This window comes from Coloeus monedula (genome assembly GCF_965178545.1).
Source record: "Coloeus monedula genome assembly, chromosome: 10".
Classification (NCBI taxonomy): domain Eukaryota; kingdom Metazoa; phylum Chordata; class Aves; order Passeriformes; family Corvidae; genus Coloeus; species Coloeus monedula.
In genome coordinates this window covers 2,671,835-2,699,260 of record NC_138790.1, presented here as the reverse complement: position 1 = coordinate 2,699,260, position 27,426 = coordinate 2,671,835, and the positions used below count along the sequence as shown (strand labels likewise).

Below are 27,426 nucleotides of genomic sequence, written 5' to 3'. Positions count from 1 at the left end.
ACACAGCCAATAATTGCTCCAGGTTGTAATGGACTTTGGCAACAGGTTTGAAGAATATTTTCCTTTAGGGACCCTTAGGAACCCTTTCAAATACCCCTCAATAGGATATTTGTCTTGTGTAACTCAGTTCATGGTAAGCACATCTATTACAGTTTTGGCTATTCCTTCTTCTGTGCTAAAGATAATTTCCTCTCTGCTTTTTTTATTCCTTCCACTCAACTGTGATTTTTATCTTCTTTTTTCCCCCAAATCTCTTTATCACTTGGCAATTAAACAGCAGTTATTTGTGCTGTGTTTCCCTTCTATTTGTGTGACTTAGCAAAAATCGTAAGGAAATGAAGGGATTGGAAAAAGACAAATTGGAAAGAATTTAGCTGGGTATGTTCTATGTGTCATCCAGTCTCATTTTGCCAAATCAGGCTGAGGTTCTCCTTCCTCCTTGTTAAGAGTGGGAATGTTATGTTTTCCCTCTGTCACCTGTAGCAATAAAGGGAAGGTGGTAAGGGGGGACCTGACCTGCTTGTAAACTTCATGGTAGTTGCTTTGGTTGCTGTGTCCCTTTGTAAATCTTAATGACAAATTGGTTGGGCTCAGATCTTTTTTATTTCTGGGTTTCTTTTTCAGCTGTTCTCTCAACTGCATCATTTGTAGGGCGAGTCTCTTGCCTGTTTGTGATTGTAAATTAGGGAATCTGAGCTTGTTTGGAATATTCTAGGTTAGATAGGTTCCTCTGCTAAACAAAGAAAAGCTAAATAAAAACAACTTGGTTTTTGCCGGTGTGTGGTTTGGCATTGACCAAATCCTCTTTTCTGAGACCCCCTAAAGCTGGATGGAGAGGTTCCAGCACATCCTGTGGAGGTTGGTACCTGCCTTTCCAGAGGTGGGATGGCTCGAGCGCCGCGTGTTGCGTTGGAGCATCCGCAGGCGTTTCCAATAACCGTAGGTGGAACAGATTATCCCGCTGGCTCTTCCTGGCCACTATCACAGTTACTCTTGTCCATGCTTTTGCACGAGTCCTCCCTTGGCAAGCAGAAGATCTGGGACTACATTTGCCAAGTCTGCAAGAAAGCAATTCTTTGTCTGCCACTGCTGGGTTTTTTTGCACAGTTTTCTCAGTTGAAATGATGAGATAAGTATTTTCGGTCTCGGAAGGTAGTCTCATTCTGTTCCAAAAACCTCCTTTTTGGATCTGATTAAATAAATCTCGTGGATCCAAATGCTTCAAGTTGGAAAGCTAGGCATCCCAAAAGACTTGTTTTGTTTTTCATGGAGAAGACAGTCTGAGATTTGCTGGTTTTATGAATTTTTCTGCAGCAGTGAAATAATTTGAAGCTGTTGAGCTGCTGAACTAAGAGACTGTTAGTGATGGGGCAGGAAGCTGTGGCTAGGTAGCACCATCTGAATAAAAACTTGTCAGAAAGCTGCTTTCTGCTAATCCCTGGGAGGAAGTGAGCTATAATCAGCACTAAGTGAGCTAATCACAGGAAATCTATTGCTCAACAGGAGCCTTTGAAAAAAAAAAGGAGGGGGCAGGGAGAAAAGAAGAATACCCATGGAGACTTTTCATTCTGCTTTTGGGCTCCAAAATCTGTTCAATCTAAGAAAATGGAATATCTGATGAAGTGAGCAGCCCTCCAATCTCCACTTAAAAACTGCACCTCTTTCCCAGAACTATGAAGCCTCAAGTCTCATCTCTTCCAGTATGGTGATTTTCAGGTATTAAGAGGCGGTGGTGTGGGGAGGCTGTGTATAAACAAACTGCCAAACCCACTGCAGGCCTGGGGGCAATGGGAATGAGTCTCCAGGCATTTTCAGCAAGGATTTTTATAATATGAAGCAAGAGTGGGACATGACTATCTTAAATCTGCCTTGTCACACCAGTCTTTTCTTGCAGCATCACACACTAGCTTTTGTATTGTTCTTACTGGCTCTGTGCTCTTTTTCACATGACATCTTCTGCCTTGGAGATTTGTTTCCCGGACATCTCCTTTGCTCTTTTCCTCTGCTCTGGCCCTGGCTGTCCCGGATGCAGTGACAAGTGCTGCCAGTGGCCCCATAAGGCTCCCCGGGAAGTGGTGAAGCTGCTGCCTGGGGATGCTGTGGTGGTAACTCACTTCTCAGCCCTGGTGTCCTCTGCAGGGACTGCACCCACCAGCAGCCCTTCCTGCGGTTTTGGCCTGTTTTCTTTTCTTCAGTTCCTTCTGTCAGACCACAGACAGTTTTGCTGTGTTGCCTTCAAGCTGTGTCCATAGCCCAAATGTTTTGTAGTTCAGGTGTTGTCCCAAAAGTACCCTGCAGCTGTAGTGGCACATCAGAAGCAAAGTGGTTGTGTTTCTTAATGCCTTGCTGCTAGCCTCAAATTTGTTACTCCTCCTTTTTGCTCAGCCCTGCCAAATGGACTTAAATGTGACGTTTGTGCTGCTCCTTCTGTGTTGTGCTGCTGATAGTAAGTGAGCTGAGTAATTTTTACCTGCAGTGAAGAGCTGAGTTCAGTTGGCAGCTCTCTGAGGCTCCTGTCACAGATTTATTTGATGTACTTCACTGATTCAGTTCTGGCTCCTCAGAGATCAGTGGCAGTGTAAAGCACAGCACTGTGTGCCCGGAGCAGGAATTTAGGGACATGTTATCAAGCTGCTCTGAGCTGGATGTGTTTTGTTTTGGTTTCTTTTTCCAAGCAGTATTCCAATGGAGCTTTGAATCATATCCCAGGCAGTGAAGTACAGGTGCAGCCTAGACTGCTCAAATACATTAATTTGAACATCTTAAGAAGACAAATTCAGGTCACTGTGATGTGAGAACTTTCTACACCAGCTGTTTGGTTTGACACACGGTACCATCGTCCTACCCCTGCTCAGGGCTTTATGAGGCTCTTGTGTGTGCACTGTAATCGGGATTTAAAACTGAATCTGTTCAAATACAAGTGCTCCAGAGAAAATGTGAACGTGCATTATAGCAGATAGCAGAATGATTGACTTCTATTTTATTTTATTTCCTTTCATCCTTTTATTCCTTTTTTTTCCTTTTATTTCCTTTCCTTGTCTGGAGACAAGTTTGAGAGGAGAAATGTTTGTCCTTTTCTAGAAGTCAGAGGAGCTGGAGAGCAATGCAGAGCTTCAGCTGGGCTGGGAGTGCGTGTCAGGCTCCATCCCTGTCACGAGGGAGCCGGGGCCGGCACAAGAGCTGTGCTTAGGAAGTCCTTCAGGAAGCAGCCCAGCTTTATCCTCACACAAGGGGAACTGGGGGGGACAAACAACAAAAAAGGGCAAGTCCAAGCCAAAGCATTCAGACTAACGTGCTGCAGCAGTGTGTGTTTGTCAGCTTTCTGAAAGCACTGCCCAGGCCTCGCTTCAGCTTTTACTCGTTGTTGGGGTTACGTTTCTCTGGGTGTTTTCCCACCCGTGGCAGTGACAGGAACGGCTGTGCCTCTCTTGTGACCTGGCTATGACCGTGGGTTCTTGGGCCCTTTCCATCCTCAAAAGAGGAGCTAGTGAGCAGCAGGATGTAGATTGTAAAAATGAAACTCGGCACATGTGAACGTGGTGGGCAGGTCTGTTCAGGGGCTGGGAGGGACAGGAGGTGGGTTAAGCTACCCAAGGAGATCCCTGTGCATGGCTTGCCTCAGCCTCTCTGGGCAAAGGTGGAAAGGTTAATTGTGCTGAGTTAATGATCTGAGAGATCATTTCCAAGCTAAATGATTTGATGGGAGAGAGGAGTTGCAGTTGGGAGGAACGTGGTTCCAGGTCTCCCAGCGTTGGTGGTGAGGGATTTAGGACACCCAGGCCCTGCTGGACACTCGCTTCTGCCTCTGCAGAAGAGCACCTTTGTTCTTTGGCTGTTTAGGATGGACAGAGCACTTCATTTTCACTGCCCTAGTGCAGGGCAAGAAATCTTTGTCAAAAGGAAGGGACAGCAGCTGGGAGGAGTGTCATGTACTGGGGATGAGGACTGAGAATCAGAGCTCTGGTCACAGCACTGGCACCTGTGAATGTGTTTTGTGGGTTAAATAGCAGAACTGTGGGGAGAAAAGCTTTTAGCTCTTCTTGTGTCTGTTTTGTTGGGAGTGTGATGGGCTGCAGTTGTGTCCTGTGGTGGGACTGAACCTGTCTGAAGGCTGTAGTTAAGTATTATTTGTAGCTTCTCAGCTCATCTCTGTGGTTCAGTCCACTGCTTTCTAATTCTTGTATTAAGTGTAGTGAGTAGTGATTGTGGGGGAGCTGCTGATGTGCTGAATACGTTATTATTACTGGTATTTCCTTCACTGGCAAAGATCAAAGTGAATCCCTCTTCCGTGTATTACCTTTAGCATACTTTTGTGAGGCTGCTCAAACTCGGGCGAACTATTTTAGTAAATGTCTTTCAGCCAGGCTAAAAAACCCTACCATTACTTGTGTTGTCTGATTGTGTCAGAGAAATACGAACCTGACATCCCCTTTGCTGGGTTACAGACTCCCGGCAGGCACTGAAAAAAAATTCCCCATGTCTTTGCAATTCCCTGCACAAGGAATGAATCAGCAGGGCAGGCACGTGGGTGATGGTGCAGGAGTGATTCCATCTGGCTGCTGTGATCTGAACACGCTCCTTCTCCTCTTTGGGGGCTGAGAGAGCAGAAGCAGAGCTTTGGGGGGTATTTGCACTCTTCTTTTTAAACTTTTTTTTTCCTTTTTTAAAATCCCTACTCCATTTATTGCCAATAATACCAAACCTCCGTAGCCATTTCCAAATACTTCCTGACGCCGCCGTGGAAACTTTCCTTGCATGATGAAGGCAGGATAAGGATAAAGGAGAGGGGAACTGCTCTGTTCTTTGGCTGAGTGCAGAAGAGAGAGAGCTATTTGGATTTGAACCTGGACAAAATGATTGATTTTTCATTTCCGATGACGACTGAAGGATCGGAACTGTGCTTCGTGACATGCTTGGTGTGAGTGGAGCTGTTGTCATTTATTTAAATGATGAATTCAAAGCTGCCGTGCTTTGAAATGGGCTTTTGTGCAAACTAGGTTTGAATTCAGCACTTTATTTTAGCAATGATCTTTGAAACAGCCACTCAGAAATTCTGCCATGTGTTGTTAAATAAATCACAGTTTAAGTTTTTCCTTAAAGCTGAGGTTTTCCTAGACCACAAATGCAATGAGCTGGAAGGATTTTGGTGCTGGAGCCAGTCCCCAAGGTGGGAAGCTGATGCCTGAGCTCTTTCTGTCTCTCCAGTTTGCTCCACCAGCCCCACAGGTTGTTTTCCTGCTGTGGAGCTCCTGTGCTGTACTTTGAGCGAGGTCAAGGATCTCTGTGAACGCTTTGAACAGTCAGCAGCTGATCAGAGCTGCAGCTCTGAGGGTTCTGCTCAGATGCTGCTACACCAGCATCTCTTGTCCACCAGTTCTTTGAAGTGCCTGGTTTTCTTTTGAAATGGATTTGGATTTCTGTATCCTTCCTTCCAACTTGTTACTTCACAGTCTCTTTGGAGCACATGAGATACTAAGGAATAATTTGTTTTGGATCAAGACTGAGTATGTAATGAGCTGCTTGTGTCACTGAAAATGAAGGATTTTTACTAGAGTGAGAATTTTATTTTAAAATTACATCAGCAGAAGTGCAGTTGGTTGGGTTTTTTTGGTGTGGGGGGTTGGTTTTTTTTTTTAATTTGTAGCCTGAATGCCACATGACAGTGTTGTTAATTTAGTGACTGGCCTCTCTAAGGGAGTGTGTGGGGAATTACTGTGGGTTTGGAGGGCCAAGTCTGTTCTTGTCCAGTTTCAGGTGCAGGTGAGTTGTTTATCCTTACATCCTGCTCTTGCTCTTATCAGACAGCTCAGAAAAACTGCACAGATGGAGGAAGTAATAGGGTTTGCTTTAGAAAAGTACAAAAGGCTACTCATGGGGTTGCTTTTTTTGCACAGTGTATCATTTTGGCTTTCAAGTTGACGTGATGCACTTATTTACCTGCTGTGGTTTATTTAGCTGTCTGGTTGCATTTGTTGCAAAGAAGGAATGTTTTGTTTAACCTGTCTGTCCCTATTTGGATACCTAAGGACCCTATATCCACCCCTTTTCTGAGGTTTGATGAACAGAAGGGACACAGATTATGGTCCCCTGTACTACCATCACTCCAAACCCAACTTCAATATTTATCTGTATATATGAATATACCTGTATAGGAATATATACATATATATGAGTATATCAGTTTGATTTGGTGAATCTCTTGTATCTATATGTTTAGAAGGCAAATACCTTATTTGATTTATACATCTCAAATGGGTGGCATGTACTTGTTGCAACGTCTGGTATGGGAAGCATTTGGAGTTAAAATCCCTGTGGGTTGGCTGCTCAGGTCTGCTGTTGGGTTGCAGGATACTTAACTTTTGTCCCCCATATTACGGTGCAGGTATTGGAAAACAAGGCAATCTTGCAGATGCCTTGCAATATCTGAAAGAGTGGATTTGGAAGAGTGTTGGGAATCGCTGCCTGATTCACAGCTGCATCCCTGCAGCCACGTTCAGGTGGCAGGTCTGTTTATAATTCCGTCAGCAGAGAGGGGCTCCAAGGCAGGGCTGTGTAGGTGGGTGCTGCACAGCTTGGAGTGCTCTTCTTCCTGGCCTCCAGGTCATGGAGCAACCAGCACATGTCCAGTTTCTACTGCACTGCCAGAACGTTGTGCCATTGATGGTGTTTTACAGAAATTATGTTCTTTCATGGGCATTTTTGGGGATAATTAATGTTAATCTCCCTTGAACTCCACAACATAAACCAGAGTGCTGCTCCAGTCCAGGCTGCTGGCCTGACTCGCGTCCCTCTGGTGGGGTTTGGCAGCATTCACCCACTCTGTGAAATGCCAGGGAACAACAGCCCATGTTGTTTTAGTTCTGCTGCTGGGCAGGATGCAGGTGTTGTGTTGCTGGGAGCACAATAACTGAGAGGGGATTGCACTCCTTGTCGTGGCTCTTGTGAATGACACTGATAAGGTGAGACGTGCCTTGAGATGTGATGGGAAGCTGGTGGGTGCCAGGAAGCCATTCATTTCCCAAACTGTTGTGAGAGGAGGAGGAGGTCAACACAGATGTGTTGGCTCCTGTTCCAAGGAGGTAGCTTGTCGTTTGAGTGAACAGAGGAATCGAGGGTACATTTGTTACTGTTACCTGTCATTGAGAGGTAATTTCTGTACATCTTTCTTTGTACTCTTTACTTGTAGCAGGGAGGCTGCCTGTTTCCTGGTGATCAGAGAAAAATCTCCAAAATACTACGAGGAGGGAGGAAATGCTAGCAGAGATCTTTTTGAATGGGGAATGTGTCACGTAGATGTTTTATTGTGCTGTGGTTGTAGCTGTAGCAGCTGTTTGTCCTTGTTTTCGCTCATGGTTTTATTGAGGATTCAAAGAGGATTGTGGTGATACTATATGTTATTTTCTGCAAGCGGAGAAAGTTTGGCACCAAGTGGGGAAGCAAGGCAAGCCTCATTCAGAAGTGGAGAGCATCCTGTGGATCTCAGTGCTGTGCTCTCGAATGCAGGCTGTGTGATTTGAGTAGAGATGCTCTGAGTGCGACTTAATGTGGATGGTGTGCTGAGTTATGGCTTACAAACATAAGCTGTTCCTTTGCCCCCAAGATCTTGTCTGATAAATGACAAGAAGGAAAGCATCTAAGGCTTTTAAAGCTGTTTGGTACTAGAGCATGAAGCTTTTTGGACTAGAACTACCCCTAAAGGATGTTGTACTTAGGCCCTTTGTGGGAACAGAGAACCAGATCTGGGAATTGTTAATTTGGTCTGGATTACTTTTATCACTGGAAATGTTTGTCACTCCATCCCACAAATGCTGCTGCTGGCACAAATGAATGGGTGGCCCAGAAGTGGGAACGAGGAAGGGATTTGCTTCCTTTGGTGGAGGCGTCAGTGTCTGCGTTCCTCAGAGTTGAATTCACGCCTCCTTCCCCTCTGCCAGCAGAAGGAATGGTACGTTCATGTATTCCATGCTCTTTTCCTGTGTTCAAATCCCATTTCTCTTCCAGGGCTTCCCCCTAGCTATTGAGAACCATGTCTGACAACGGAGAACTGGAAGACAAGCCCCCTGCCCCTCCTGTCCGGATGAGCAGTGCTATCTTCAGTGCAGGGGGCAAAGATCAGTTGGCAACCAACCACAGCTATAAACCCCTGCCCTCTGTCCCAGAAGAGAGGAAACCCAGGCATAAAATCATCTCCATATTCTATAGCAATGAAAAAGGTAAGATGCCTCCTTTTTTCCACTTGCATTCCTTTACTCTCCTTTTGGTAGTGCTTTAGATGTCAGAGTCCAGCCTGTCCAAGTGTAGGGGATTGGAAAACCACTCCTTATTTGCTGCCCAGTTTGAACTAATGCATTTCCAAACAACCCCAATCAATGTCTGGCATTCCTGGGGATCATGTTACTTAAATGCAGATTTCCAGTTTAAACTGGGCACCCAGCTGGTTTGGAGGTTATTTCATGTTGATGATCATTTATATGGCACCTTGAGGAGAAAAAAAGTGAGTAGAGAGATAGTGGTGAAGGTGCAGTTGCGTGAGGGAAAACTCAGAGAAGTTTCATCTTTTTGTCTGTGAAACTGCACTGTTAGGATTGATTACTAGTGGAGATAAACCTGGCTTGCTGTAAAAAAGATTATTTCTGAGAAAAAAAAAACTATAATGAATACTAGACTGTATTTGTGTGGTGTTTGTCCTCTTTTCTGTATGGGGAATGCATGTACAGCAGTGGAGCCCTTCATCCTGGCTCTCCAGAATGTGTGTCCATGTACAACAAAATAATGCATAGATAGAAATACCTTCTAACATCTGTGGTGGTAAAACTGCACAGGGACTTAAGCCTGACCTGAATCTGCTAAGCATTTTATTAATCTACTAGTTAACATTGCTTTTAAATATGCACCTTGGAGAAGACCCTGCTGCTCTTGATGCCTTCCTAGTTGTGCTCTTGGCTCCCTGTGCCTTGCTACTGGTGTGCTGGGCAGGACTGGTTCAGTCATGCCGACACAAGTTTGGTTGTTAGAAGAAATTTTGCTCCTCTGGTTGATTATTCTGTTGGCTGAGTGTTTTTCCCAGGGCTGGTTTTCGCTCTCACTCAGCTGTGTGAGCAGCTCTGCAGCCATGCCTCTCCCTGGAGATCAAATCCAGAGAGACAGGCTTCCTTCTGTTCCTGAGATCTGGCTTTCTACTCTCAACAGTAGGTGTGTTTCTCTTTTTGGAGGATGGAAGAATTTGGCCAGTATAGCTTTTGGAGGCAGAATAGTTATTTCACAAGGTCATTTACTGTGAAATAGCCTGTCTGTGGCTGGGCTATGGCAGTAGCTGTGGTGGTCTTTCTACTGACATGGCTGAGCCCTAAAGACCAGTCTGTAAGGAGAACATAAGACGCTACTACAGGTTGGTGGCAGCACCCTGAGAGAGACTCCAGCCCTCTGAGGGTGCTGAATTTGGGTGCTGAGGGTGGCAGGTCTGGGTGCTGTCAGCTCAGTGTAGTGCTGTGTGTCTGGAGGAAGTTCTACCTTAGTCCTTCAATCCTGCAGAAATGGTGTTTTACCATTTTGTTGTTGATCGCACAAGGAAATACCCAGAATTTGTCTTGGTGAGTTCTGCAAGGAAATCTCATGGAAGGATCAAATCTGTCCATCTTCAGGCAAGGAGAGCAGTTTAGGAGCTGGGATGGCAGTTGTCTTTATGCTGTTTCACTGGTGGTTCATCAGAGCATTTGAGCCCCTTTACAGACAGGGATATAATGAAGTAGAACATAAACCCCACGTGAAGGAAGGTTTCCCTTGCTCTGAATTAGTAACAAATGGATTATGAATGCAAGTGGGTGCAAGTACAGCTGGTGAGCATTGTGACATTCCATGACACCTTTTTTTCTCCGTGGACATTTTCTCTTTTCATTTTGATGGTGGGTTTGTTTGTTGCTGGAATGGGGAGGTGGTTGAAGAATTATCTAAAGTTGCATTGGCTCATTTGAAGTTTCTTTGGAGTCCTTTGATGCTTATTCAGACCACTCTAGATATTGACATGTACCTAATTTAGGGAAATTAATCTGCCTATTTGTTTAGCATCTACCTTCTGGTACTTAGTGTTGCAAACTAAAAATAGAAGAAAGAATTTCTGCTGAGAAAAGTAGATTTTAGAGGAAATGGGTGTCAGTTTGTGTTTTCTAGATGTTAAAAAGTAATTCGAGTAATGTCCTCCTGAAAAAAAGCAGGCTTTCCTGCATGGCAAGGTATTAGGAAAAATGGAAATTGAATTACCTAACTTAAAGAAACTATCTGAAAATTGTATTTTTTTAATTTGGAAGAAACTTTTCTATTGGATGAGCTGCAGCAAGGCTAATGTAAATATCCAAAGAAGGGATTTTGGCCCTCAAGTCTGCAAAACTGGCTGTCAAATGTAAGCAGAACAGAAGTGGGCACAGTGTCTTTCTGGCACTCACACAATAGTCAGATGTTAGTTGTTTTGTTCATTAGCATGGCTAGGACGCACCCTCCCCAGAAATGCCCATTTAAATCCTTTTATTCTTTAAGTTAATCTGCTGGGAAGCTTTACAGAAATACTAACTTCCTGCCCAGATTTAAAAAATACGTTGGGACTAGATGCAAAATAATCTGTCAGCCTGGGGTAGAAGTTTTGTCATGGGAAAAATGTCTCCAGGCAGCACTTAAGTTAACAAATCAGTACAAAAATGTTCAGTTTTCCTTTTCAGAAAATGAAAAAATCCTTGCCATTATCCTGAAATGTTGTTTGGCTTTGTCTGCACGTCTCTGTCCATATGATTTTGCAAGGTCCCTCCTGGCCAGCTTCATCTGCTCGTGGATCCTCTCTTGGGAGGTTCTTGTGCTTTGGGGGACTTGCAGATGAAGAGGTTTAGCAATCACACAGTTTCTGTCCCAAGTCTGAGCTAGTTCTGTGCTGTAATAATCATAAGGGTTGGAAGGGATTATTTAACCACCAGTCATGGAGGGTTTTTCCCCCCTGGTTCCATTGTTTAGGATAAATGAAGTGATAGTCATCTTCTTACTAGAGTACTTTATTGCCATGAATTTTCTTGGCTTGACTTCTGAAGTCAAAGGAACCTCTGTGTGGTTTTGGAAAGCTTTAAAATAGTCCCCTAAAACCAGAAATGTTTGTCTTTGAGCAGAAAGGATTGAAGGAGGTGCTGAGGGCATCACCCAGATCCTGCATGTCACGTGCTCAGGGCACATTTCGGTGTGGTTTCAGCTGGGGCTCAGCAACTCCAGGTGCACATCTGGAGTCAGCTGCCTGCTACCTCCAGCTGTTGGGAAACAGCTGTGTTTCTTGCCTTGTGTATGGAATTTGGCTGGGGGGAAGTGAGGGCAGCCTGAGGATGGGTTTGCCCTGGGAAGTACCGAGGCTGGCACCTTGCTGAATGCCTGAGGCTTCATTTGGGGAAGAGTCCGGTTGTATTTGAGGCACCTTCTTAATCAGACAGAGCATTTCTCCAGCTCACCAAATCCTTCCAGAGGACCTGTGTGTCTTCCCCTCTTGGGAACGGGGGGCTATGTTGCTGTCTCTTCAGGGCCTAGGGGCAAATTCTGGGTCCCATGACCAATAATGAAATGGTAAAACACCCATTTCTGCAGGATTGAAGGGCTAAGGCAGAACTTCCTCCAGACATACTGCACTGCACTGAGCTGACAGCACCCAGATCTGCCACCTTCAGCACCCGAATTCAGCACCCTCAGAGGGCTGGAGTCTCTCTCGGGGTGCTGCCACTAACCTGAAGTAGCTTCTCATGTTCTCCTTACAGACTTTGCTCTTTGGGGCTCACCCATGTCAGTAGAAAGACCACCATGTGCAGTTTGAAAGGAGCATTGCCCTTCACTGAAGGGATTCCCGTCTCAATCCGGAGCCCGAGCCAGGGGCTGGAGTCAGCGTGGCCTCAGCGTGGCCTTGTTCTCGGAGCTCGAGGATGTCCTGCCAGCTCATGACTCACCGGGCTTGCCTCTGGCTGGGGCTGTTTGTTTGAAGTGCTGCACTGCTGTTCCTGTGGGCAGAGCAATGGGTTTTAGTCTGCTTGCCTTGCCTACTCATGGGATCTGTGTATTTTTGGAAGGAGTGGGTTTATTTACCCAGCACGTGCTGGAGGGCTTGAGCACCAGCTCCTGTTCGCTGCGTGTCAAGTGCTCCCAAACAGGAGCCTTCCTGAGGAATACAACTTTTTATATCTATATCTCTCTATACATACATATGTTTCCCCTTGCTTCCACATAAAAAACTGCAAGAAACAGGGCAGAATTGGTGCTTTCCTTGGTTTTCACAGCAGCGACTTTCTCCTGTGCTGTGACTGAGCGCCGTTAATGAAACGTCTGACAGCCCGTTGGCTTTTTGGCTCTGCCCTGTGCAGCCATATTAAAGATATCCTGTTTATAACAGCCGTGTCTTTCCACGGCATTGTTCAGCTGCAGGCAGCCCACATGGCTTTTCATTTGGGAGTATTGTCCTTGCTCCCCGTCCTTCCCTTCCCGCCAGCCTGAGGGGATTTCAGACGGATTCCTGGCTCTGAGCAGCACCATCTTTGCTTGCCTCGTAGTAACCAAGAGGGTGGTGCTGCTTTACCTGCTTTTTCCATACTGAAGCAAGAGGACTTTTAAGGTGAATTTAAAAACAAAGCAGAAAAATAAAGGAAAAACTAAAAAAAAAACCCTGAGCCACCCCCTGAAAACTCCCAAAACAAACAAACAAAAATCCAAAGCCCCAGGTGTTAGAAAATATCAATTTGATTGAATCTATGTTGGATTGTGCATGTGATCCTTTTAATTATCTGTTCCTGCTTCTGGTACTTATTATGCTTCCCCCCCCCCTTTTAATTTAAATTAGGTAATTGCTCTGAGGCTATAAACTCTTATCTTTATCACAGGAAGTCCTAGTTTGCATTAATTACCTTGAATTGAAGCAGTGAGTCAACTGAGTTTTAAGTGTCTTTAGGGTGAACTTGAGGTTGGAATGAAGTTGTCTTTTCTGCTGTTCTTAATCTATATTAAAATGTCCTTTTTTGCATTGTAAACATTTAATATGTTTAGATTTCATGTGCTCAACAGAGCACTCTGGTGCTCTTAATCTCTTATTTTCTTGCTGCCATAATATAAATTATTTGAATGGAACAAGGTATTGGTTCTTGGAATCACAAAATCCCATCATGGCTGGGGTTGGAAGGGACCTTAAAGCCCATACCTGCCATGGGCAGGGACTCCTTCCACTATCCCAAGTTGCTCCAAGCCCTGTCCAACCTGGCCTGGAACACTTCCAGGGATGGGGCAACCACAGCTGCTCTGGGCACCCTGTGCCAGGGCCTCAGCACCCTCACAGGGAAGAATTTCTTTCTAACATTGAGATCTTTGACTGTCTTTTTCAGGAAGCAAGAAGAAGGAAAAGGAAAGGCCAGAAATCTCCCCACCATCAGATTTTGAACATACCATCCATGTTGGCTTTGATGCTGTTACTGGAGAGTTCACTGTGAGTATTCCTGCCTTGTGGCACCTCAGGAAACACCACAGGTCAGGGCTGCAGCGAAGCCAAGGCAGAGCTTTAGAATAAAGTACAAGTTAGTCTTTGTTTCTACCAAAGAACTATTTTTCCTGTGTGTTTGTACAGCACACTGTGACCTGTTAGTGCTTCTGCCGTGCCACTGTCACATCTGATGCTTTGGGTCACCTGGGAGAGGCCTCCCTGACAAACCCTCTTCAGTTTGCTGTCTTTAGTGGGTAACACTGGAGCTGTTGAGTGTTTCTGTATTCCCACCGCTCACATCTGGCCCAGCACACCTGGAAGAGTTATGTCAGCACTGTGATCTGTGTTTTCACCTTTGGCTCCCCATCCTACTTGCTTGTGTGCTTAAGGCTGTGCATGTTATGCTTTTATAGAGGGAAGAAATTTGGTTTGCTTTTTAAAAACCTTTAGAGTATAAAAAGGATGCTTAAATTCCCTGTTTTTTCAGGGAATGCCAGAACAATGGGCTCGGTTGCTTCAGACCTCAAATATCACCAAGCTAGAACAGAAGAAGAACCCCCAGGCGGTACTAGATGTGCTGAAATTCTACGACTCCAAAGACACAGCAAAACAGAAATATCTGAGTTTTTCTGCTCCAGGTGAGAGCCAAGTGTGCCAGACACTGGAGTTGGGTATTTGGAGCACAGTCTTCCTCTCTGTCAGAACGATAAATAAGATTCAAGTGCTAAAATCAAGGTGCATTTCAATGAGGCACAAATATACAAAGATGGATTGAAAACTGCCTGGAAACTGGCGTTGTCCAGTTAATTTCCTGTTTTAAGTGGAGAGGGGAAGAAAGGGAACTGGATCATTCAGAATAGCAGCCAAAATGAACTTGAATGGGCTGTGTATATCAAGCTGGGGCTCTGGGACTGGGATGAACTGGTTTCATGCTGGAGACCTTGCTCCTCACAGCTGTCTCTGAACTTGATGTCACCAGCTGGTGACATCAGCCATGCAGAATAATTTGTGACTCCTAGATGGGGGCCTGTGTTGGGGGGCTGAGAGGAGGACTGTCCCACAAATAGGTGCAGTTTTACCTACTTTTCTTCCAAATTCTTTCTGAAAGTAGCTGAGTAATAAGGCTTTGTAATGTTTTTACCCTGTACTCTACAAAGTTCTCTTTTTATTACTATTTTCTTTCTGATGATTTTATGTATTCTGCTATTTGTCCTGTTTAGAAAAAGACGGTTTCCCTTCAGGAACGCCAACGGTGAGTGTGTTTGCTATTATTTGGATATTCTGTGATGCATACAAGTTCAGGTCTTCTCTACTTGTTATATCCCAAATCTTGAAGTGTTAAACGGTATAAAGATTAAAAGTATAAAAATTAGGAATTTTTTTTTGTGGAATAAAAACATAAATTCGGGTGGTCAATGATGTATTTCACTGGAGCAGCAGTGTTTGAGTCTCATAGTAAAATGTAATAACTTAAGGTTAGGTTGAGGGGTTTAAGTTATTCTGACATCAGTAAGAATTCTTTTATCTTAATATGAAGAAAAAACTTGAAGTCTTTAATACTGTGGGGGAGACAATTTGTTTATCTGTCTTTTTTAAACTTTGGTAAAAATGCAGACCAATGCCAAAGGTTCAGAACCATCAACAGCTGTGGCAGATGATGATGAGGATGATGAAGAGGCTCCTCCTCCTGTGATTGCTCCACGGCCAGATCACACAAAATCGGTGAGCAGCTGTAAAAACTGACAGACCTACATTTCTCAGCATTGCAGAACTTCTGCTTTTTAGGGAGGTGTTTAATTTGGGCAACAGGCTGCTGTAAGTTTTTAGGGGAAACTTCTGTTGTTTGAATTTGCTAAGAAAATACCTCATTTCTGAATATCAGTTGGATTAGAAATCCTGTAATTAATAGAATCATAGGATCATTTAGGTTGGAAAAGACCTCTCAGATCATTGAAATTTGTTGATTTCTTTGTCAGCTTGTGTTGAAGACGTCCAGTTATGCTTATCCTTCAACCCAACATGTGAGGAGGAGGCTTTTTATTCCTAAATAAAACCAGTAGGCAGTTTGTGTAACTTCGCACAGCACAGTTGATCCAGGTGTAATGTATTTGCTTTGTGGTATTTGATTGGATTGCAGTGTGGTAGCCTCTCCAGGTACACCACCTAAACCCCAACCAATGCAAATTTTAGATTTGAAAGCTTTTTTCACTCACAAAGTCATCAGCACTACAGGAACAGTGAAACGCTTGAGAAGTTGTTCATGAAGTTTTAGGGTAGCCTTCATCTACACACCTTGGATCCATGGTGTCCCAGGGATCCCACTTACTCCAGCTCCTTCTTTTGGCTGTGGGAGCTGTACATTTTGCCTCTCTGTTGCCCACTTCTCCCAGGAGTGCAAATGTGAATTAACGTTTATTTGTCTAGGGATATTGCTTTATAATTTCCCACTCTTGGGGGATTTAGACATCTAAAAGGTGAGAGGTCCACAGCTGGATATTTCTAGAGTAGCTGTGTATGTTTGTGAACAGCTCAGGAGGAAATTAAATAAAGCTCCAAGAAATTAAATCCCTTAAAAAAACCCTTAAATTGGGGACAACTGGGAAATAATTTAGAATCACATCCTTCTTTTCATGGCAATCACAAATCTTTTGCCTTTAGATCTTAGTATAAGTTGATCTCAGTATTAAATAGTGGTTTCTGCTCTGTTAGCTAGTATGGCTTTTAAAGAATAAGCAGATAAAAAACTGAGAAACCCACTGTGGAATGTGCTGGCACCCAGTCTGTTCAGGAGGTGCCTGGGTCTCTTTCAGAGGTCAGTAATGTTGCCAGCATCTCGATTTATGGAACTTTAATGTGTCTCAGGTCTAATTTCTGCCTTGTACCTGTTGTAAAATGATGCTTGGGGATCTTTGCAGAGCTGTGGTGGGTTTCATCTGAAGGTCAGTGATGGCAGAGCAGGTGCTCAGGTCTCTGGTGTCCCTTACAGATTTACACCCGCTCTGTCATTGACCCCATCCCTGCCCCAGCCGGCGACACCTGCGCCGACAGCGCCTCGAAAGCGGGGGATAAGCAGAAAAAGAAAACCAAGATGTCAGATGAAGACATCATGGAAAAACTACGTAGGTGCCTTCATTTCAGATAAACAAAGGCTTTAGGGCTGGGGGAGGGCTTTATTCCAGTTTTGCCCTCACCCTTGCTTTGTGTGCAGTGCAGTGCTTGGGTAGCTTTGTGTCCAGCAGCAGCTGAGAGCGCTGCATTGGCTCGGGTGGTTGGTAATGCTTGGAGCCCTGTGGGGTGGAAAACAGTGATACAACAGGTTTGGGTTTGTGTCATACATGCACATCACAGTATCACAGCTGAACTTTAATCAAACCATAGTAACACAAAACAGTTTCTGCTGTTGCTTGTTCCATAGCCATCTTGATGATGATTTTTCACCCTGTTGATGCTCCCATGCAGCTTTGGCTGTTGGGGCACCAGCTTTGCTACTTGAGCTGACCCACTCTTGGTTGTATCTTGGCCAGGCCAGCCCTGCTGTGGGGGGGACAGTGGGATTGGATTGACTTTTTAATTGGGTTTTTTTTCCTATTTTCAGGCACTATTGTAAGCATAGGAGATCCCAAGAAAAAATACACCAGATATGAAAAAATTGGGCAGGGGTAAGTATTGACTCCAACTTTTGTTCCCAGTGTTAGCAGCAGGGTGCTGTTCTCTGCCTCACACCACTTACTGTGCAGGCAGAGACTTGGCTTCCAAGTTGGCTTCCATTCAGCAGTGATAAATCACAGAATCCCCCCCTAGTTAGGGTGGGAAGGGACCTTAAAATCCATTCCTTAAAGTTCCACTCCCTGCCATGGGCAGGGAGACCTTCCACTAGCCCAGGTTGCTCCAAACCCTGTCCTTGAACACTTCCAGGGATGGGGCAGCCATGACCTCTCTGGGCAATGAAGAGTAAAGCAAATAAACAGTGAAGGTGTCACACGGTGAAAATTTTGAATTGAAAACTGAAACAATTTTGTGTTTGTGGCTTCGCTGTCACATTTATGTCATTACTCAGGGAAATGCAACTTGCTGTAACATTTTTCTTTCTCTTCACAGGGCTTCAGGTACAGTTTTCACAGCTATTGATGTGGCAACAGGGCAGGAGGTAAGATTCCTGTGTTCATTTTTTGTTTAAATGTTCTTCTGTAGGTGGCTAGAATGATTTGACTGATTTCCTTCAGTGGCTCTCATCGCTGCTATCAACCTCTCAGATCTGTTTGTCATAGTCATTTGTAACAGTGTGTGCCTTGTTCTACAGTAATCAGATGATGAAAGCTAAAAATAGAGATTTGTCTTTCCAGTGAAAAGCAGAGGGAGTGAGGTGTTCCAGATGTGAGTTTGGAAAATGGTTTATCCTTCAAGAATTGCGGGCATTGGTGTCTTGTGTTTTGAGAAATGAAATTTTGTTTAGCCTTTGCACACTTGGCTGTGCCTGTCTCTAGGGAAGCAGCTTGTCTTGTGTGGTGCCCTGTTGTAGTCAGAATGTCTTCTCCATGTCCTGCTCTTTGCTTTATCCCTTGGTTTCTCCAGTGAAATTGGTGGCATCAGCAATGCTCTGCATGTTTGTCATCCAGTGCCTGTGTCTTGGGGGACAACCCAGAGGGCTTCTGGGACTCGAATTTTAGGAATTATTTGTCTCTACTTAACATCAGATTTCCTTAATTTTCTTTCAATGCTTTTCTTTCTTTCCTAAACTTTCCTTTCAATATCCTCAAGTAGGCATTCCTTAGGTCACTGATAAATGCCCTTTCAGCAGTAACCACATTCAGCAGTCCTGCAGTGGAGCACCATATCTTGATAAAACACGAGCCTTGCCATCATCTCAGTGTGTGTCTCTTAGTTTGCTCTCTACACACTGCAGTATTTCATGTCCTCTTACTGACTGCAGAGTGAATTTTGGGGTCCAGGGCCTTTCTTTGACCTCCTCTGCGCTTTGCCATGCAGTTGATGGCTTGCAGCCTTCATGCAGTGCTGGGGTTTCCTCTGCTTCATGCCTGAGGATAGGGTTAGGTCTGCTCATCAGTAAGAGGAGCACTCCTCTTAGAGCTACACAGCAACAGGACAGAGGGAACAGACAAAAATTACCATAAGGGAAATTCGAGTTAGATATTAGAAATGGTTTCCCTCCCAGGCAGGGAACAGGAGCTCAAGAGGGGTTGTGGAATATCTGCTCATTGAGGTCTCCATTCCAAACTCCCAGAAGACCCTCAGCAACCTGCTGCACCCTCCAGTCACAGTTATTTTGTCACTCTGTGCCATACAGTGATGAGAATTTCTTCCTTTAATGTCCTTGGCAATATAACAATAATTTCTGCAGGTTGGTGTTGGTTCTTGTGTTTGGTTTTGGAGTCACGGGCAGGTTGTCTTGCAGAACTCCAAACTGCCTCCTCAGAGTGTTGAAGTTAACAGAGCTGGGATGATTCTTCTCCATTGTAAACTGTAGTATTTGTCCTTGTTAGCTTATTTCCTGGATAAGGTGGGCCTTTATCTTCCCTTTTCTCTCTGGGATAGTTCATTGAATTAATGGCTTTGAGAGGAATTTTTTCTGCCTCCCAGCATTTCTTATACCCAAACACCAATTTGGTCAGAATAGAGAACAACAAATTGCCTCACCTTGCATTGGAAGGCTCACATTTTCTCTCTTGAGTTGCTACAGGATTCCTTCTGCCTTTTCACTGTATTAAGAGTGACTGAAAGGTTTGGGTACTGAGGTTTGAGATTGCTGTTTTATTTTGTCCTATTCAGGTGGCTATTAAACAGATCAATTTGCAGAAACAGCCCAAGAAGGAGCTGATAATTAATGAGATCTTGGTAATGAAGGAGCTAAAGAACCCCAACATAGTCAACTTCCTGGACAGGTAAATGCAGCTGATTCCTCATCCCAAGGGTTACAGGAGGTTATCCCTTACACAGACCTGCTCTTCCTCTACCTAAGGGTCTTGGAAGCAAATGAGGCTGTCTGTAGACTGTCACACTGATGGCAACAGGGACATGCTTTTGGTTTTCTCTTTGTAGTTACCTCGTAGGGGATGAATTGTTTGTGGTGATGGAGTATCTGGCTGGAGGCTCTCTAACAGATGTGGTCACAGAGACGTGTATGGATGAAGCACAGATTGCTGCTGTCTGCAGAGAGGTGAGTGTGGAGGTGCTGGGTGGAGGAATGAAGGGTGCTCTCTATTCCCCTAATTTTTATTTTAGGTTAGCACTAATTGCCACAATTACTGCTGAAGCCATTGAGTAAAGAATGAATGGTACCATGAGCAGAAATCAGTATTAAAATTGCAGGAAATAACAAAATTAGTTTAACTCAGAAAACTTGGCATTTGCAAGTTGTAACACAAAAGAGCTACAGTGGTGTTTGAGGTGGGTGTTTGGGAATGTTTGGTGATGGAGCAAATAAAGTCTGTGGATTTGGTACCTGGGGTGCCCATCCTGCTGACACTCTGAACAGAAAGATATGAACAATGTGGATTATTATTAACAGAATAATATGAATAAAGTTCAGGGAGGAGCAATAGAGAACTTCAGCAGCTGGAAGGAATGGCTTTTCTAACTTGGACTAACAAAGAACATTCAGAGGCACGAAGAAAAAAAAAATCTGCATATTCATGTATGGGTAATGTACGAAGGAGAAGGAAAAAAAAGAAAAATAAAAACTTCTGAAAGCTTTGAAGTGTTTTCCAGAAGGAAGAAGGGGAACTGTGTTTGCTCACAGTGTGAAAGTGGATCTGCTGAAACAGGAGTACATTAAGAAACACGTACTAAAATAAAGATGAACTGAATGCAGACTATCCCTTTCCCACTTCAGTCATTCCCATAGTGTGTGACATCTGTAGTTCTGTGCCAGTTAAGCTTTCTTGAGGGATTTCTCAGGAAAAGGATGCTCCAGAAGGTTGTAGTTGGAATAACGGGGAGGTTGCAGTAAGATTTCAAATGAAAGTGTTAAAAGCAGCTGATATCACAGCTTATCAGTGGTTTCTGCCCTGAGCAAGTGCCAATATCCAGCTCAGGCTTGATTTTTATCGTGGCAGAAGGAGAACTGTGTTATCTGCTGTGCAGGAGAAAGGGAGGCTTTTAAAAAGCCCATCTGACTCCATCAGCATGACGAGTGTTTTTGTGACTCACCCCAAGGGAGGGGAGGGAAAGCAAACTTGCACAGTAACGTGTATGGACAGGGAATGGTTTCCAGAGAAACCAGAGCTGGGAGCAGAGAACCAAAAGAGTAACTATTTACTGTGACAGTCATGAACTTTTCTGAGAGAGAAATCAAATACTGAGCTATTGTACTTCATCAAAACTCTGCTGCCCAGTGTTTTAGATACATTTAATTTTGCAAATCAGTGTCGCTTTGCTAAAGCAAACCCAAGATGAAAAAAGCTCAGTGGGGACATCTGTGCCAGGCTGCAAATGGCAAATGTTCTGCTTAGATGGAAAGAGAAAAATGTGGCTTTTTTCTTTTGCCTTTTATTCTCAAATAACAAAAGTAAATTTCATTATGGTTTTGGGCAGAAACTTAGTGTGAAAGGTTTTCATCTGAAAACAATACAAACCAGTATTAGTGCCTTTCAGAATGAAGATGTTTTACAGCCTTCAGTGTAGAAGTTGTGTGGATGTTGGGCATGAAGCCTCACCAATTCCTCTTGTTGAGACCTCAGCCTAAAAAGCTCTCACTTAATCCTTTATGGTTCCACTGTTGAATCTGTGGGATGTACCAAAATTAACCTCAGGGATTTCTGAGAGCATCTTGGGTGATGAGGAGTTTAAGGATGCATTTGTTAAGATAGGGAAACTCCATGGTGAAATAATTTTTGACCTTCTGAAATCCAGAGTGGAATTTTTTAGCCCAAGAGCTTCCTCTGCTGGTTATCTTCAATAATACTGTTCTATTCTTGCACTCAGAGCTGGCTGAGGGTGTGAACATGGCTTTGAATTTGTATTCACATACAGCAGTTGTGTTTCTGGATGCTGAATGTTGGTTTTTCTCTCCTGTCCAGTGCTTGCAAGCGCTTGAGTTCCTCCATGCCAACCAGGTCATCCACAGGGACATAAAGAGTGACAACGTGCTGTTAGGAATGGATGGATCAGTTAAACTAAGTGAGTAGCAGACAATTGTTTCATGTTCTGTTTTCCCTTTTCCACGAGTCTCTGGCTCTGAGTGTGTAAATTGGTAGAAGGAGAATTGGCAGGGAAATTGGAGGTGGATTTGTATTGGCTACGAGTAATAGAAATCAATTCTGTTATAGAATGTGTGTTGGACAGCAGGTACTGATACTCTGAGGGCCCCCCAGGCTGGGGCTGTGAACGTGTTGGCCAGGCAGGATGTTGAAGCAAACCTGTGACCCCATGAATACGTTGGTAAATAGGAAGGAACTGGCACAGACAGTGAAGCAAAACGGGAATGATTGCAAGAGCAAAGTTGCAGCAAACTGCTTTGTTAAGGTGCTGTGACTTGATGTTAATGCTTTGCCCCATTCATTAAAAGGCCACTAACAAGAAAATTGGGCATTATTGGTCATTTATTGAAGTCTCTTCTTACTCTGTACCTTTTCTTGGACTGGAAGTGTACACTTTCATTAATATAATCATGACAAACCAAACTGCTTGCTTTTCAGGTAATTGTTATGCATGCATGGGCTTGTGCAGTAAATCCTTTTCTGGTGTGTGTAAATAAAAATGGTGTGAAAGCACTGGTAGCTGTCAGGACTGTTGAGAATGAGGTGTATTATCTGCCTTTCTGCTATGTAGGAATGTACAAAGCATGTAACAATTGAAGAGTTAAGGCAAAAAAGTGTGAAGTAAAAAGTGTTTTTAGTAGGAATTTGAAGTGCCATGAAAATGTGTCTTAGCAATATTCCTTATTCTAGATGGTTTGCAGTCTCATTTCATTTATGAGATGGAGTGTGAGGAAGGATTACAAGCAACCTGATTTGTGTACCAGCACTGTTGGATGCGCTGCTCGCTTGCACAGGGAGTTTTTTTTTAAGGATGTGATGTGTCTGTGCACAAGCTGTGGATTCAGAGGCTGAAGAGAAGTGGACAGTTAGAGCAGAGGATGTGGCCGAGAAGAGTTAGCTGGAGAGGGATCAAAATTGCAAAGGAGGTGTCAAAGCAAAGTGGCCAAAGGACAGAGTGAGCAGCTGAGCCAAAATCATCACCCCAGCAGATCGGGGGAGGATGAGGAGGAAGGAGACACAAGAGGACAGGAGTCAGCTGCAAAAATGCCCTGTATGAAGGGGAGGTGGTGTAATCAGTGCTGAGCAAGCTCTTCTGGGGCTGTGTGATTACACTGCTTTAGCAAAAGTTTAGAGTGGGAGAAGCTGCACCTTCTTTTTGAACTCTTCTCCTTCTCTGAGGCAGTCTGGTGACAGGACAGGTCTCACCACTGCAGCTACACATGCTGCTGGTGGGTGAAACTGGCTTCCTGCCTGTCTTCTTCCTCTGTGCTGGTGGCTGCTGCTGGAGGCCTGGCTGGGAGGTCAGGAGAATACACTGCAGCTGGACTGGTTGTGCAAATGGGCCGTGCTGGGAGGTGACTGTGACACCTTGATAAGGCCAAAAAGTGCAGGAGGAACTTGGTGACTCCTATAGGTTTGATTTTTTGTTTAGTTTTGAGTTTGGTTGTTTTTTTTTTTTTTTTAAGGCAGCATTTTGACTGTCAGGGTGGGGTAGTTCTTTGTTAAATGGTCTTGGTACAACTTGGCACTTCATGACTTGGCTCTTTCCTTAGCACTGCTTGGCATAACACTTCCAAAATCACCCCGGAATTTAAATTTCTCTCTCTCTTCTCTCCCTCTCTCTCTCTCTTTCTCTAACTTAGTGTCAATGATAAAGTAATATCTGTCTCCTGCCTTAACTGTGTTCTTATTGATGCTTTACATGCCTGGGAAGTGGGAGTGCTGCAGCTGGATAAAGTAACATGATGGGACATGCATTGCTGCTGCACCTGAAGGCTATAGGAATAGGTGACTTTTCTCGTTTTCTTGAGTGTGGTTGTTCTCTTTGGTAGTTACCTTGTGGAAAGGTTTGTTTGTCCAGGTTCCTGCTGCTGAGTGGGGTTAGCACTGCACTTCCCTGGAGCCTTGTTTCCGTGTCTGTCAGCTGTAGTACCTGTATAGATGGCCAAAGTGCTGTGAAATGTTGACCTCAGTAGCTGCACAAGTACAATCTGTTTAGCAGGGCAGAAGCCATGGATTGTGGATGTATTTCTTCTGGTTCAGGCTGTATAACACACCACGTGCAGAACACTCTCTGCCTGTGCTCTGCCTGAGTGCTTATTTTGGCTGTTACCATTCTGGGTACTCTTGAAGGAATGACTGAGCAAAACACCATTCTTCTACAGGGTAATTCTTGCAACCAGAGGGCAAAAGCTTTGTCTTCACTCCATGGAATTCTGCCCTGCTTAAGCACCTTCAGGTTTTGTATCTTCATTGCACGTTGGCTTTTTTAATACGGAGAATGTTGTGGGGGAGGAAAGAAGAAACTGCCCCCAAGCCCCTCTCAATGAAATATATGTGTAGCAATAGAGAAGTCTTCTAGGAAAGCCACTTCTTGGCATGCACCAGTTTAACCTCTTCAACTTGTGTTGTCCTGCAGCCGACTTTGGGTTCTGTGCCCAGATCACCCCCGAGCAGAGCAAGCGCAGCACCATGGTGGGAACTCCGTACTGGATGGCTCCCGAGGTGGTCACACGGAAAGCCTACGGCCCCAAAGTGGACATCTGGTCCCTGGGCATCATGGCTATTGAGATGGTGGAAGGAGAGCCCCCGTACCTCAACGAGAACCCCCTGAGGGTAAGAAGCCCTGGCGTTGCTGGGACTGGGTGTTCACCACTGTCAGTAATTGTTCATTGATTGTGTCTGCATTAAAAAGAAAATGAAATGAAAAAACCAACAAGCTTCAGCAGTACAAGAAAATTCCTCCAGAGGAAGAAAGCTGTCTTGAATTTGCAGTTAGCCTTATCCTGACTCCCCATCCTTGGAAGTGTCCAAGGCCAGGTTGGATGGGACTTGGGATAGTGGAAGGTGTCCCTGCCCAAGGCAGGGAGTGGAACAGGATGGGCTTTAATGTCCCCTTTCAACCTAAACCAGTCTGGGATTCTGTGATGGTACTTAGAAGATTTGCCTCCCTGTAACTGAAACACAGGACTTTGACCTCAGGCCTCTGTGACAGTTTAGGGAAAGTAAATCCATGGTGTTATGGAAAGTGCTGCTGTGTCACAACCTGATACTTTCTTTGCTAGGGTCAGTATCTGTTGCCACAAGATCTTGAATATCATTTTGCTACTAGCAAGAATAGGTCATGACTGCCTACACTTGTGGCATTTTTACAGTTCCGTTCTCTGAAGTTGAGGAGAAGTAGGCTGCAGAGCCCTCTCATCTGAGGGCTTGCCACCAGGCAGGTCAGTTTGGCATCTTTTAAAGCTTGGTTTTGGTTGTACCTTATTCTTCATTTTACAGGCTTTATATTTGATAGCAACTAATGGCACCCCAGAACTCCAGAACCCCGAGAAACTGTCCCCGATATTCCGGGATTTCTTGAACCGATGTTTGGAGATGGATGTGGAGAAAAGAGGATCAGCCAAAGAATTGCTACAGGTGAGACTCAGCTTTTCTCACAGTGTGAGGTCCAGAAGGCAGACTCAGGTCAACCACACCATAGACTGGCACCCTTGCTTTTTTTCTGTGTTTTCTCCTGTGAACTGTAGTGAGAGCAGTTGGTAGGAGAGATCTATTAACACACTCCAAAGTTGTTCCATCATAATCTGTGCCTTCACTCTGCCACTGCCAAAGTTTAGCAGCTCCCTTCAGGAGGTGGCCATTGATAGCATTTGCACTGCTTCTCATACTTACACTTGTGAATGTCCAACTGTGAATCAGAACTCCAGATAAAATAATCTGCTGGTCTGACATCAGTGCTCAAGCCTTGAAAAGAAAAGTTTCCCTTCTGCCCTGCGAGCTGAGCAGCTGGAGCAGTGTCCTTGCCATCGTGCCACCGTTTCTCCTTTTATTTTTGATTTTTGAATACTTTCTGTGCACTGGGAAAAAGCTGGTTTGTTAAATGGGATCTGCTTGTAGGCAGCATTGTGTGAAGGAGTGATCCCACTCCTTCACACAATGAGTGATCCCACTCCTTCACACGAGTGATCATCCCCACAGATGCTGTTCCTGGGGAGAGCAGTAGATGATCTGAGGCAGATGATGCAGAGGCTTTCCCAGTAAAGCCAGCTGCTGCTTCTTATCTTTCTCTGACTATTTCTTGTTTAGATCTTTGTTTTGCTCACTGCAAGTGCAGCTTCAATACTCACCTTTTCCAAAAACAGTGAGATATTCCAGGAGAAACTCCATTGGGCAAGGCAGTGTGAGCCCAGCCAGCTTGGGATCATTTTGTCCTTGTAGCCATCAGGAGAAACACATGAAACAAGTCAGCAGTTCAAATGCAGAGTCATTCCTGCTTACCTCTGTGGAGACATGAATCCTGCTGGAAATCAAACCTTTAAAAGCATATCTTTCACTGATTGCTCGTGTTTGTGTCTTCCTGGCAGCATCCCTTCTTGAAACTGGCCAAACCTCTGTCCAGCTTGACGCCACTGATCCTGGCAGCCAAAGAAGCAATGAAGAGTAACCGCTAACATCCTGCCACAGCCTTCTTCCTTTTTTGTTTGTTTGTATTTTACAAATCTTTATAATATATGAAATTGTTACACTTTGGGGGGGAGGGAAGGGGTTTTTGTGGGGGTGGGAAACATCTGCAAAAGGGAAGAAACTCTCATCCAGAAGACACCCAAAATACATTGTGACGACTCTATAGAGATCCCTGTCTGGGGTCCAGAAGGAATTGAGGGCTGAATTATTGGCCTTTGTGGGGTTTTTTTATTCTGATTTTTGTTTCCCAGACAGCCCAGAAATGCCACTTGCTGTGCCCGGGGCTTTAAGGGGTTTTAACGACTTCGCTGTAACAGCTCCCGTTGTACCCTCTGGGTACTTTCAATACTTGAATGACAGATTCAAGCTTTCAGAGAGCAGTACTAATTTTACCTGCTGATCTCTTTGACTCTCCTCTTCCTCCCCTCTACCTGCAATCCCTGTGGGAAGCTCCCAGTGACCAGATTCACGGCAGGTGTGGCGAATGTGAAGGTACATCTTGCCCCTCGTTGCTTTTTTGGATTAGCTGTCGCTGTACTGTAGAATCAACAACTCTGTTACTTAAGGAATCATCATGTATGGGGATGGTTTTCACTTTTTAAAATGAGTAAGGAGAGAGAGAGGGGGAAGAGAAGTATTCAGCTGTTTCTCATGCCTGTGCTCTGTGGACATTTTCTTAAAATCAAAAACGTGGCCTCTTTGTAGAACCTAATGATCGGTCAAGTCTTTGGATGTGGGTTATGGATGTGTAGGTTGGGGTCAGATACTTTATTTATGATCAAATGATCAGTTCTAGTCAGGGCAAGAAAAAATTCCAGCTGTCTTCCTGTCTGCTCTTTTTCCCCTGTTAGACTTGCTGGCCAGAAGCTTGAGGGATAAGGTGCTTGGTGCAGTGGGTGGTTCACAAACATGTATCTGTGCTCTGACTTGGGCTTTGGAAGTTATGCTGGTGCCTTTGACTTTTTTTATTTTACGTTTCCCTTCTTTGTATCAAATACATTTTTGTATATGTTGTAATTTCCCCCCCCCTCCTTCCCCCCTGCCAAGCAAATAATGCATCAACCCATGGAGTTGTCAGAGTTTAAAGGATTAGAGCTATTTTTTTCCAGTTTTGTATGTGCTCCATTTGTACTAATGAAACCAGAAGAACAAATAACCGGATCTGAGGACACTGACGATACAGGATTTTGGAACCGTGATCTGAAGAGATGATGATGAACACCTGGACATGCCAAAGTTGTGAGATGAAGCAGAGGGGAAGCAGTGCTG

The 27,426-nt window shown here is 44.4% G+C and overlaps 1 protein-coding gene across 1 annotated transcript in view; it reads left to right on the top strand.

The window, feature by feature from the left end:
• PAK2 (p21 (RAC1) activated kinase 2) overlaps positions 1 to 26,192 on the top strand; it is a 38,927-nt gene extending 12,735 nt beyond the window's left edge. Inside the window, exons 2-15 of the mRNA XM_082288248.1 lie at positions 8,002 to 8,213; positions 13,380 to 13,480; positions 13,962 to 14,112; positions 14,695 to 14,726; positions 15,089 to 15,196; positions 16,461 to 16,593; positions 17,070 to 17,133; positions 17,573 to 17,621; positions 19,262 to 19,374; positions 19,532 to 19,649; positions 21,511 to 21,610; positions 24,110 to 24,306; positions 24,973 to 25,110; positions 26,058 to 26,192. Of these exons, the coding sequence (XP_082144374.1) occupies positions 8,027 to 8,213; positions 13,380 to 13,480; positions 13,962 to 14,112; positions 14,695 to 14,726; positions 15,089 to 15,196; positions 16,461 to 16,593; positions 17,070 to 17,133; positions 17,573 to 17,621; positions 19,262 to 19,374; positions 19,532 to 19,649; positions 21,511 to 21,610; positions 24,110 to 24,306; positions 24,973 to 25,110; positions 26,058 to 26,144 (1,578 nt within the window). The 5' untranslated portion in view covers positions 8,002 to 8,026 and the 3' untranslated portion in view covers positions 26,145 to 26,192. The remainder of the gene's footprint in view (positions 1 to 8,001; positions 8,214 to 13,379; positions 13,481 to 13,961; positions 14,113 to 14,694; positions 14,727 to 15,088; positions 15,197 to 16,460; positions 16,594 to 17,069; positions 17,134 to 17,572; positions 17,622 to 19,261; positions 19,375 to 19,531; positions 19,650 to 21,510; positions 21,611 to 24,109; positions 24,307 to 24,972; positions 25,111 to 26,057) is intronic.
• The last annotated feature ends 1,234 nt before the right edge of the window (positions 26,193 to 27,426 follow it).